The 14096-nt window shown below is 35.2% G+C and overlaps 1 protein-coding gene across 1 annotated transcript; it reads left to right on the top strand.

The window, feature by feature from the left end:
• The first annotated feature begins 2774 nt into the window (after positions 1–2774).
• LOC142973294 (peroxidase-like) lies at positions 2775–9592 on the top strand. Its single transcript, XM_076114934.1, has 12 exons — positions 2775–2928; positions 3605–3744; positions 4051–4215; positions 4767–4957; positions 5487–5709; positions 6168–6356; positions 6717–6861; positions 7455–7614; positions 8138–8305; positions 8569–8767; positions 9119–9221; positions 9496–9592. The coding sequence occupies exons 1-12, from the start codon at positions 2804–2806 to the stop codon at positions 9590–9592; spliced, it is 1905 nt and encodes a 634-aa protein (XP_075971049.1). The 5' UTR covers positions 2775–2803.
• The last annotated feature ends 4504 nt before the right edge of the window (positions 9593–14096 follow it).

Genomic DNA, 14096 nt, shown 5'->3' with positions numbered 1-14096 from the left:
AAAATATATCTTTTCTGGGTACACAAGTCATCAAACGTTCAGATTACTCATTAATGACATGGGTTCAGTGAGTGATGAACATGGAGAAAGATTTCATCCAGAAATTGGAGAGTATGAGAAGCGTTATCAGGGTAGATGGGAACCAGCCATGCTTGCAGACTACTGTTGGAGCCTCCAGAGGGATACTGTGTCTACTGGTTACAAGAGAAAAGCCAATCGTTAAAAAAAACATGATTTTTTTATGTATAATAAAAATTTTAGTCTCTCCTCAAACATTTTTTTTCAAAATCAGTAACCCTATCACTTCTAAATCTGACATGATGTAATAATTTTATTTATACACACCGAATAGTTTTAAGGTGATAAGTCATAATTACATACTGTAAGTCAGGTGATTTTTTTTACTACTAATTTTGACCACAATATTTGTAACAAGCAGACAAGTAGCTGCCATTATATTATACCATTATTGACGCCAGTGAAAAATAGGAGACAATTTTGAAACACGTTAAAGAGATAAAAACGTGTATTTAAGAAAAAATACAAAATTCATTAAAATGCCCGTAGGTCTCAAACTAGACTAGGATATCTTAGGCACTTATACAAATATATTCAAACAAAGTAAAAGATCTAAAATTACTTTTAAATAAGCAAGGTAATTTCTTGTAAAAAAATTAAATTTACTTTTTTCAATTAAGTCACTAAGATAATATAATTATATATGCAAATTTTATTATGCTGCTATCATAATCAGTATTTAGGTCGCCTGACGTTTGAAGACAGAACCTCGTAAGTAACGTATTTTTAGTTCAATCATTTGTTTGTTTTTGTTTGTCGTATGGTTAGTGGTCAACCTAGTGTCAAAGTTGTTCAAGCGACCCGAGAGGCCTTTGACGTGGCTTAACGACTGGTATTTTAGTAGACAACAACCGGGACCGACTTTTAACGTGCCCTCCGAAGCACGGAGACGCCCAGTTCAAATACCACTATGCGGTCACCCATCTATGGTTTGACCGCGTCAAGGTTTGCTTAACCCACAGATCGTTTACCGACCGATGAGCGCAACTGGCTATGGGCGCCTCCAACAAACAAACAGTTCAATCATTCAGTTGAAATACTATTAAGCGGCTAACAAATAACAATCTATGGAATGTCTTCGCAAGTTGATTAACCCACTGATCGTCTACCGTTGAGTGCAACTGGCTAGGAGCACTTACGATTTTTTTTTTTTTTTAAGCAACTCACACAGTTATTTGGTTCCAAACTAAGCAGAGCTTGTACTATATCAACCGAATAACTGATCTGGGGGCACGGGAGTGCCCCCGCAAGTCGAGCAAAAAAAAGTGGCACGGCCGTAACATCCTTTTCTCGAAGCAATTCGGGCTATTTTCGACACCCCTATAATTTCGTTGTGGATAAAACAAAGAGCCTGGATTTTCAGCAACTAATCAGTCATTGTATAAACACGGTATATTTAAAATTTCAGTCAATTTGAACCAGTAGTTTAAGAATGACAACTTGTTAAAGTTTGTGAATTTTGTCACTCACTGATTCACTGACTCACTGACTCACCGATCATCAAAAGTCTAAGGTACTTCTAGAAGACTTAGAAGCTTAAAATTTAGAATACAAATAGGGTTTAGTGTCTTAATCATGGGAAAAATTCAATATTTTCTAATTTCAATCCAGTATTCCAAATACATCAACTGCAAGAATAACGTTGAAAACCCATATAATTGTAGAGGATTACAAGGTTACATTTGCAGTTAATGCAGTTAATGAATCCTTATTACTGTAATATAATAGAAAATAATAGGTGTAGATAGGTATCTACTATATGAGGCATAATGGGAGGGGGTATAGGGTGTTAAGCCTATAAAACTGAACAACATTCCCATAGGAAAATATGTTGAATTATGAAAAAAAAATGTATTTCCATACAAATTGGACTTATGTTCGCTCTACAAAAAGAAGTGAGATGCCATCAAAAACATTCTGTAAAAACCTCAAGTCTCGCCGTAAAAAGTTGTGAGATCTATATAATACCAAGTCGATTAATCTATTTAGTCTTTACTTAAAGGACCTTCTGGCTTAAGTTATAACATAAGTTATTATCATGCCAATATTAAAAACAAAATTACGTTTAAAACAAATAGATCGACTTGGTCATCGCATGAAAACACAAATTGGCCATTAAAATTTCAGGAGCATTAACTTCTCGTCGTGTGGTGTAGTGTTATACATATACTAATAATTAAATCATGCGATGACCAGGTCGATCTATTTGTTTGAAACGTAATTTTGTTTTTAATATTGGCATGATAATAACTTATGTTATAACTTAAGACAGAAGGTCCTTTAAGTAAAGACTAAATAGATTAATCGACTTGGTATTATATAGATCTCACAACTTTTTACGGCGAGACTTGAGGTTTTTACAGAATGTTTTTGATGGCATAAATATATTTATATGTGTAAATACATTTATAAACACGCTCAGAACAAATACTCGTGCGCATCACACAAATATTTGTCCCGGGAGCGGTTTGCACGCGCGGCATAATGGGTATTGCAGTAAGACGACCACGTCAACACTGCGCCAAATGACCAATTAATTTATTTAAAAAAATACAAATTTCGTCAACGCCACCTGTTTTGGATAAATAGTTTTTTGACTACTACTATCTTTATTGCTTCGACTTTTTCCAATTTTATTGCAGAGACGTGCATATATATATATTTTCAATAGGTATTGTTAATCCTTCATTGGTATTATTTGTTTCTTCAAAGATACTGGAGTACAATGATTCAGTTTGTTATTTTTATAAGTATTCTTGGGTGTTTGAACGCTGTTGTTTATGATACGTATACCGAACTGCCGGCGACGAAGTGGCAAAAACGATTGTATGCTGAACGGAACAATACATAGTAAGTAGTTAAATTTATAACTTACTAGCTTTTACTCGCGACTTCGTCCGCCATCTTTTTCCCATTATGCGTCATTTACCCGGATTAAAAAGTAGCCTATGTCCTTTCTCGGGTATCAAAATATTTATCTCCGTACCAAATTTCATGCAAATTGGTTCAGTAATTTAGGCCTGATTGAGTAACAGACAGACAGACAGACAGATAAAACTATTTATCTGCCGCAATGGTAAGGGGAGCAATTGCGATTCAAATATCAGGAGTTCAGTTTCCTGACTGGGATAGTTTTACGTATATTTGAATTTTCTAAACAATAAATAATAATAATGAATAAATATCATTGGACAATCCACACACGGATGATTGATTCCAATCGAAAATTGATTCCAAACTAAGCAGAGCTTGTAATATTGTAACCAAATAACTGATAAACATACTTATATACTTCTAAATACATACTTATATAGATAACTTGAAAACCAGGCTCAGAACAAATACTCGTGCTCATCACACAAAGATTTGTCCCGGGTGGGATTCGAAATAACCTTGGGTGAATTCTCGCAATTTGTAACACGGCGTTTAAATCTACATAAAGCTATGTAATTGTATTCCTGTCTCTGCTTACACCGATGGGTCGTGGGTATAAAAAAAAAACTAAATCAACCTCTACTTTTTGCAGTTACTGTGCGATTGATATAAAGCCATGTGATCCAGAAGAATGGAGACGTGTAGATGGTTCGTGTAATAATCTTAAGTCCCCAAGTACTGGAGCTTTCCGTACACCTCCTCTTAGATGGTTGCCTAGAAATTTTAGCTTCGGTGAGTCTAGATGAAAATGTTTTGTAGTAACCTTAGTATTTTGATAGATACGTTATTTTTTATCGACGAACGAAGATGTCCCTTCGATACAAATATGCATGTCTCTGACGTCACTTGAATCAATTGCAATATATGGACATAATTATACGACAATCACACTGCGAAACACGGTGAATGGATCTATCGGTATAACCGTTTATTTAAAGCAATAAGCACGCAGTTTTTTATTACATAATAATCTTCCAAAAATGTTACTGAGAGACAAAAATAATGTAAAATATCTACTTTACTCTCGATTTTCCACAGAATACGACCCACGAAATGCAAAGTCTGGTGAACCACTACCTCTACCACGGTACATACGTACAGAACTACTGCAGACCGGCAAAGCACACGATATAAAGATCACACAACTTGTATCATACTATACACTGTTTATTCTAAGTAATGTTAATAGTCTACAGGATTCTCGTGAGTATAAATAACTATTTTATTAAGTTAGTTTTGAAACTGATTAAAATCAAATCAGTTATTCATTTAGTTCAAATATTGACACTTATGATAGTGGTTACAATTACTGAAATACATAGTGATGAAATCTTGCATGACTGATAGTTCATTGTAGTAATTCTTGAGAACTACTGCACATGGCAAGCGTGGTGGACTCAAGGTCTGACCGACCCCTTATTTTCAGACACTGTTAGGAATTAATTTCCTTTTTACCGAATATTAGAACCGTTATGGATTGTTTCGGAATCATCAATAAAACAAAAGGAAAAAAAAATTAAAGACACCGGGTCTTTCATTTTTAAACTGGGTTAGATCTTAGTCCAATTGCAGATTGGGGACTGCAAATTATTATAAAAGTATATTTCTAAATTACCTACACATAAATAGCTAAGGAATTTATGTACTGCCTAGATTTTGAGTCCTATACCACTTTCGTGGACGGCGAGTGTTTATATCCACTGCCACGTCTTCTGAAGCAAATCAAATCATAAGTACAATAATCTTATTTCCAGTAAATTATGGTGGCAACACAACAACATGTTGTCAGCCTCAAGGCAGATCGAACTACATTTGCGCTCCCAACAAGATCCCAGTAGATGATCCAGTACATCGGTACTCTGGAGTCAGATGTCAGAACCTCACCAAACCTTTGAGTTTCCAGTACTTTGGCTGTGCTGACTTTGGCAATACTACTTGGTCGAGAGTATGTATACACTTGATGTTTCTTCTTTTTACCAACACGTATGTGAGAACGTATTTAACATGACTAATATTCTACTCCACTTATGAGCTGCTATTTGACTTTTTGGCCCACAAAGTATGGTTACTTCTAGTACAACAACCACGACTTATTAATCTTCTACAAATCAATATGCACTACATACTGTAGCGCGATTCTCTACAGTCGGTAATGTTAAGTATCGAAGGTTTGACATTTAAAATGTACTGCAAAAATAGTTTCTAGAGCGCTGATCAGATTTTCATCCAAAATTTCTGGATGATTAGCCGATTGTCGGTAGTCGATAGCGGTAGAGAATCGGACTACTGTATAAGCATAATACCTATGTATATATACGTTTCGATTGCGATTCGATTCTAGTACCTACGTACGATAGAAACGTATGAAATACAGTGTCAAGATAATTAATTTATTTCCAAAAAAATTCATATCAATGACTCAATATCAGGATCAAAATATGAGTATTTTTTCGAGTTCTAACTTACTTTTACAGATTGTACTGACCACAGCATTCTTCGATTTAGCAACTATTTACTATCATCAGGATAATTCTATCAATAAAATAAGAGCTTTTAAGAACGGGCTACTTAAAATTGATACCAAGACATTTGAGGAGACTGGAATGACATTTCCTCCAGGAAACCATACGGAAGCATATAATAAATGGATCTGCGTTTTAAACGAGCTTCCTAAGGAAACATTATGTTATCATAGCAGTAAGTACATTATATTGTAATTTTTAAAAGATTTATTTGGTTAAGAAATACAATAATGAAGAGCAAGCCTCATATACACTTTTCAGTTAGGTAAGGTTGCGAACATTGGACCAGCAATTTTTATATTGCCTGCTGCCATATTTTTGTTTTTATGACTGTCTCTATTACTCTCTATTTAAGTGTAAAGTAATAGTAGCAAACTTAGGGTAAGGTTGCTACTATTGTACCACTTAAATTCAATCCTTGTGATACAATTACTAAAATTCTAGATAGTCCTTAACTATTGCGATGCTTGCAGTAACTATATTGCTGTGTGAGTAGCTTTTGCATTCACATCATGTCATTAACGAATCAAAATACCTTAATAGCCGGTTGTTCAGTTATCAAAAATCCCTTAGAAGTATTTTTTTGTTTCTTTAGTAATAGGATCTTCGTTAAAATTATTTATATATTTACAGATCCCAACAGTATCTTAGGAACGATCTTAATACTGGTGTTGTTCTACAGACAACACAACTACATAGCTGATGAGCTTCTTAAAATGAATCCCTGTTGGGATGACGACCAGCTCTTTTATACTGCCAAAGACATTAACATTGCTGTCAGTTCACAGATATACTTGTATGAACTTCTACCTGTATTATTCGGTAAGTACGTACAGTATTTGGTAACACTAATGCAGGCATCACTTTAGCTATAGTGAGAGTTAGACATAAAAGCTGAGTGGTATATCCCTGAAAGATGGCTACGGATTTCAGCGGGTATTTGAAAAATTGACGTTGTTGACAAAGCAGGCCTAAGAGCCATAAAGAACCATTGTGACAGACTAGGCAGAATTGAAGTCGGGAGACCGCTTCCAATTACCTAAAGCTGGCCTTTTTCTCTGTAAGATCACGAGTCAGATGCAGAAAAAACCATTGCAGAAAACTAATCTCAAAAAAAACAATGCAATCTAGATTCCGAGAGTCCATTTTTTTAAACTATAAAACAAGCACTTTTACTTACAGGTAGAAAGAGAATGATCAGAGATGGTCTAATAACCTGTTCGGGAGGATTCAGAGATTTGTACGATGATACAGTACCCCCGAAGATGTCGGATGAATTTGTTTATATCAACAGATGGTTTCATACTATTCAGGATACTACAGTTAAGTAGGTATTTTTATGCATTTTCGCAGACCGTATTAGTCGCTCAAATCGAGGTTTTTGAAATAAAAGTAGGTTTTATTACTTCTTACATTATCAATTATATGTGAACCTAGACCAGCCGCTTTGTCACCAACGTGACGCAACGCAGTCCTGCAAACACGACGACACAAAAAAATAACTGTCTGCTTAAAGGCAGCGGTTGTTGAGAGTTCGTGTGTGTTCACGTCGAACTAGCGGTGGCGGGCGCGATTTACTCGCGACGTCAAGTAAGTTCAACCAGTTTCAGCCATTTTGAGCTTGTCGCTAGAAACAAACGCCTGGCGGCCAGCGTGAACAAAAAATCGCCACGTCCTCGTGCTCGCGACCGCCACCGCGCCCGCGCGTTCCAACGTGAACAAGCGCTAAGTCAAGTAGCGATCGCGGTCTCTAATAGCGTCCTCATGTCTCTGTCGCGGCGCGAAGCTTTACCTTTGCTTGCTTTTCATCGTAGGGTATTATGTAATTATCATAATTCAATATCTTCTTCTCCCTAGGTGTCATCCCTTCTCGCAAAATATAGTTTTAAAATAAAACTGAATAAATATTCAAACTTTCAGATTGTTCGACAAAGACGGGTACTTCTTAAAGACATATCCCATGGTGAATATGACGGGCAGGTCCGGCTATCTTGCCAGAGACGACAACTTAGATAAGGTATTACGAGGCAGTTACAGACAAGTGTCTGGAAGATTCTGTGATTATACTGTGGATTATGATGTAAGTTAACTCTATCCATTAATTTATGTTATGAAGTTGCTTTCGATTAAAAACAAAAGAACTCACTCCTTTACATCATTGCTTCGATACGAGACGCTCATAGCCAGTTGTGCTCACAGGTCGGTTAACGATCTGTGGGTTAAGCAACCGTTGGCGCGGTCAATCCATAGATGGGTGACCGCATACTGGTATTTGAACGAACGTCTCTGAGCTGGGGAGAATAGAATAGAATTGCTTTGATCTTGTAATCTTCCAACTAGCCTTCTTAACTTCCGTAGTTAAATTCATAACTTAATCCTTCAAAACTTTCCTCCAAAATAAAATGTATGTATGTATGAATGTAGTATGATTATAATTTATCGCGGTGAATCGAGATCCAGTCTAAATATTGATGAAATCTGAGCTGCAAAAAATATAGGCTGCTCAAAAGCAAACAAAATTTCACCCTGTATCATTCCTTCATACTTTTGCTTGCATTGATGTTTACCACAACCTACTTGCTTCTATTTTTGTCTGATTTTAGATGGCAGATAATGCTCTCAGTGGTTATCAATTTGCGTCAGATGTTACAATGAATGATTTAGCTAAAGGCAGATATTTCGGAATGGCTCCATACATCAAGTATAGAGAATTTTGCAGTGGAAAGAAATACACGAAGTTCTCTGATTTGGAAGATGTTATGACTAAAGAGGTTTTTTTTTTTTTAATCATGGGTAACAAATGTAGATAACAAGGGCAAGAACTTGAAGAATGCTTATTATCTGTAAACAATAATTAAAGGAACGGGTATTAGACATATTGCTCCTCCTAAAAGATGAGTATTTCAGTAAGAAAATCAAATCATTCATCAATGCTGACACTCATGTTAGTCAATGAATAACTTCTTTCTTCATCCATACTTATTTTTTTTGTTTTCGTACTAGCATAAAACAACGGCCTATACTTTATCCATAGCGCATTCATCGTTTAAAACAAGTATACACAGACCTGATAGACTTGGAGCTGATGGCAGGAACTTGGCTCGAGAAGCCCATACCCGGTGGAAGAGTAGCACACACATTGTACTGTATCTTTGTGAAACAGCTGAGGTACAGTTTAACTTCGGACAGACACTGGTACGAAAGACCTAATAGACCACATGCTTTTACTGCAAGTAAGTAGAGACTTTTTATTACTAAGTCCAATTAAAGTCAATAGTTTTCTCTTACTCCATAATATTATATTTGTTTGTCCGTTGATTTTTCACGCTCAAACCGAGGCATTTGCATTAAATTAGACTATATGATAGATCAATACACTTTGGTTGACGATATAAGCTACTAGTAGAAGAATAGACCGTTGGAATAGCGGGTTTTTTTCTCAATATTGGACAACTCACACACGATTACTTGATTCCAAACTAAGCAGAGCTTGTTCTATGGTAACCAAATAACTATTAAACATACTTATATACTTCTAAATACATACCTATATAGATAAATTACAAATTATTCTTTGATTTCAGAACAACTGCAAGCAATAAGAAAGGTCAGCATTGCCGGTGTCCTATGCAGGCATGCCAACGTCTATAAGATTCAACCGAGAGCTTTTTATGCTATTAGTGACAAGTAAGTTCGAATTTGTTCAAAATAACACAACATTTACGTATATTTTTTGAAGACTGTATTTTCTACAATTTATAAAACACAACGTACATGTTTGAATACAGATCTAAGATGCACTCTCGGCTCATACAAAAAGTGTGAATACTACAGCTACTTCAAATTGTAACCTAGGTTTCTTGAAGTCCAATCGCACTTGAAACCACAGAGCAACGCATTTACTTATCTTGTAGAGAGACAATGATTTGAATGAGTATTATGCAATATATTTTCTTTCCAGAAACCCCTTGGTGGACTGTAATTCTCCTAAAATTGCCAAACTAGACTTATCGTCTTGGAAGGATCCAAAATGCAAGAACACTAAGCAAAACCAATAAAAAAATTTCAGTATTGATTTTTATTTCTTATCAAATTCATATCGGTTGGTTCAGATCGGTTTTTAAAGCATTGGGTACGTTAGTACGGTCAAAAGTTAAAATGGTTGCCATTACTATACTAGAGAACTGAATTCGATTCTCACACAAACAAATAATTTTATGGATTTTGAGAATGTTAACATGATATTTTCCGTCGTCAGCACGACTTTTCAGCATAGAATGTAGCAGTATAATCTACGCTGAAAAGTATTATTTACAGAAAGGATGATTTTTGTATGACTAGGAGCAGTCCTTATCATAAACTGAATACAAAAACCTTCCTCTACTATTATAGTTCCATACATTTTATATTCCATACACACCTGTTTCCCATTGACCTACACAAGTTAACACAATTTAATTAGAACCAACTATATCAATGATGTTTTTGATTGCTCAGTTGTTAGTACCAGACCTTTTAACTGTAGCAGACCACTTAGCACTTTAACACTTGGAACCAGTTATGTATATACTTGAAAAAACTAACGGAAACATTTATTGATGCGTTTTAGGAAATATCACGTACATCCTTTGTGAAGGTGGTTAGATGTTAACTTAAGGCTGGCTTCTAAATATTGTTAGTTAAAAGTGTAGTCTCATTGATTTAAGTAAAAATAATAATGATCAACTTTTCATGTGTTCTAAATCAATACTTTTAAATCTGCCAAGTTATGACTGAAACTTTCATTGAGAACTACTGAAACCAGCGACATTCGAATACCCCTAGGTCCACAAAAATTTGGTTAAAATACATTATTACGGTAGGGGTATATTTCCACTCCTCTAAAACTTCAATATAATACTAAATAACAATAATTTAACCCCAAAAACCCTTTAATTAAAGACGCAGTCTCCTTGGCTCCAAAAATACAAAAAATACGCTTAAAATTTATAACTTAACGAATCTAAAACAAACCATTTCTATCGCTATTCGCACAGAATAACTGTAGAACTAGATCGCGCACTTACTGGCAAATAGGGGAGCAAATTCTACGATCCGCTCGCATTGAATGCAACGAAATGCATACAAATATCGTGTTTACTGTCTACCCTTGATGGATGGCACGGGAACTTTTTACCAACAAACTGCTATGAATTTTGAATTTCTATTTGCATTCACGACTGGATAGGTCTTTGCTTCGGGTGGTCTGCAAAATGTCTGTATGCTGTGGAATAGTTTGAAGAAAATGTTTTGGGAAATTGAAATGTAGGTTTTAAAAAATCTGGCGATAAACGACCTTTTTTTACGAAAACCTCCACTTTATTAACTCGTTATGTATTACGGGAGCATACATCATAATGATGTATACAGAGTATTACCAGTCTGAAACATACTATATTATATCGATCACCCAAAACAACTATCTGTGAGTCACCACCATCATACAAATATTTGTCATGTATAGGAACCGAACTCATGACACCCACGTTCAGTGGTGACCACCTCAATAACTGAACCTCATTAATTAATTGCTCTATAGCTCGTATAGTAAAAATATATGGACGCCTGTTTACACTACACCTCGTAGCCCTACTTATAACCATAATAATATACTATAAGTACAATTACATGTAATAGAAACGTGTCAACCTTTGACAAGACGTCTAACAAGCCTCATTCGTACAGACCACCAGGTAATAACATACTTTTAGTGGTTCGAGAAAATCTTCCCAGTAATTCTTCACGGTGGTGTCAATTTTATGTAAATAGAGACAGGCAAGGCATGTGATTACGTCGTCAACATGCCTGTGCGAAATAACAGCTTGTGTGCCAATGTCCCGGTGAGGCTGGAAACTATCAATTATTGTTGCACTGCGGTGACTGAGGCTAGGAAAAAAGCGGTAAAGGACGTCTGTGTTTATTTTACGAGGTTTTGATTTTGGGGCTTGTTTTTGTGTATCGATATTCAGTTAACAGGTTAAGGGATAATATTATATTTAATATTTACAACTACAGCTATTTTAGGTATACCTGTAGTTTAAAATATTTTCTGCATCTTAAGTAAAGTGGTGTCAATCCAAGCTGATGACATTTTCGTTTTTATGTTTTTAAATAATTTTAGCGTAACCTTTTTTTATAAACATGAAAACATTTTATTTCCATATTCTGAGTCTAATGTTGTCTTGTACTAAGTTTCGTTGTGAGGTCCAACTTATTGACTTAAATACCACTTCATAATTTATTCTCAAAGTACTGTCCATTAGCACGATCAACATCCTAAACAGTCGTTCTATTATTAACATCAGCCATCAGATCTCATGGCCCCTCAGGAACTGGTGCACAGCAAACGTTAATTAGTAAGAGGCGGCAATTTGCGGTCTTCAAATTGACTGAGTCAGTGTTTGAGTGAGGAGCCAGATCGTTCGTGCTGTTGTCAATTATACCGTTTCTGGTTTCAATATTTCAATAAAATATTGGTTATTCCTTAAATTGGGTGGGTTGTTCATTTTTGTTTGTCTTTTTGGATTTTTTTGGGACAGTTAAATTGTTCGTTATAAATGGCTAGTTGTGTATTAATTTGATTGAAATTGGTTTTACAATTAAGTAGTGCCAATTTTGTATACCGTTTTTCAAGCCTCATACGGATTTTTTAGGTTTAAATTTATATTGATCAATTATATACCTAAGATGTTAACCCAGAAAAATACTGACTGGAGTTTTACACTCGTTACTCGGAACGAAACCCTTCTCTATTTTCTTTGGAACAAATTAATGTACTTTGATACATATTGTAAATCAGACCCTTGCACTATCATACGCGCATTACAAGATTTTCATCTTGCCTTTAGTAACATCAGTAAAGGTAACCGTCGTAACTCACACTCTAAACCAAATCCTGAAATATACCAACGTAAATAGGAAACAAACAGGAATTTAAATCGCACTCATCGGATTGTGCCGACAACAAGAGGCTGTTGCATCAATTAAGGGATTAACGGCTGCATTGTAGCGCATTGTAGAGCTGTTGAGCCAAATTGTTTGTTTATTTCATGAGATTACTGTGGACTTTTGAATTATAGCAGTCGGATGAGTAAGGAAAATCTTAACGGTAGAAAGGCTTTTTAGACTACTTATAGATGGTACCTACACAAAATGTTGGCGGTCAATAACATTTGTAGGAGTATTAAGTCAAAAATCTGCAATGATCCAAAAAACCTCTTCCCAGGTTTTCAGACACTAGGCTGCGAATTCTCTTTGCCCATTCATCGCGGATAGGATTCAAGTCATAACATTATTTTTGTCTAAAAACATTCTAAACATCCTGCAGTGTGATAAAGCTTAATTATTATTTACCACGAAACTAATGTATTATAGGAATTCCTGCGACTCCTAATTAGAACAAATTGAGAAGGTTTTTATGTACCTAGTTCTAAAACTAAAGTATACAAGATGTAGTATATTTAGATGATGATTCAAGTAAGACAAGATGAATTTTTAAACTGTAGTATTTATTTCAGAAAATATTTCTACAGAAAATAATAGTAGTCATCGAATTGACAGTGACCACTAAAAGGTACAAACTTTTTCATTTACGTTTCACAGATCAGCATACTAACGAGGGTGGGTGTCACATCAATTAAAGGATTACAGGACCGGCGTCCGCTGTGTGTGTCTGTTTGTATGTCTGTATGCATGTATGTGTGTTGGTTGGATGATTGGGGAGACTGATTGGACATTGTGGAGTTTTTAAAAAGCATTGAACTTTTGTTTTTATAGTGCGTAGGGGTGTTGTTCGAAATATAGGTACGCAAGAAATTCAATATTTTTGATATCGTTTCCAAAAGTTGTCAATCCTATTATTAGTGTTATTCTCGCGCGCGCACCACCTGGTTATCTCGCACGCGTTATCTCGCAAATGCTGGAATTCAACTCTTAAAAAGGCCAGGACTATGACTATAAGAGTATTGTCATCAATCCAACAACAATTTACCTACTTATTTAAGAACTTTTTTCGGTCTCTAATGTTTTCGCATTACAAAGACAAAGATTCTATAATAACATAGAACCAAATACCTATAGAAATAGTGCGTTTAACTATGTTTTAGCACAATGTTTTAAAACAGTCTTGTTCATTCATAAGTAGTATTAACCTACTTTTGAAAAACATACGGAGAAGTGGTTAGTGTCCGCATATGTTTATGCAACTACCCGCAGGGAAATCTGTGAAACAGTTTCTACGTGTACGCTGCGCAACTAATTTTGTTAAAATTTTCTTCCCCATTGAATTGAAGATAAAGAAATAACGGTTGATAGGAAATTCTTGTATATCTCTATAATTATCGTGATTGAAATGTACTTTCTTAATGTATATTTTGGAGATAAGCCAAAGATTGTGTTGAAAAGTACTTGAACTGTTTTACGGCTTTTCTAATTACGAAAAAAATATAAGAAACTTAAGCTTTAAAATTATTTTACTAAATGCAAAAACAGCTATCGGCAGAAAGTAAGTGTTTATATGAGTGG

Source organism: Anticarsia gemmatalis, chromosome 5 (assembly GCF_050436995.1).
Source record: "Anticarsia gemmatalis isolate Benzon Research Colony breed Stoneville strain chromosome 5, ilAntGemm2 primary, whole genome shotgun sequence".
NCBI lineage: Eukaryota > Metazoa > Arthropoda > Insecta > Lepidoptera > Erebidae > Anticarsia > Anticarsia gemmatalis.
Note: the sequence above shows the minus strand (reverse complement) of the source record. Positions and strands in the feature narration are given on the sequence as shown.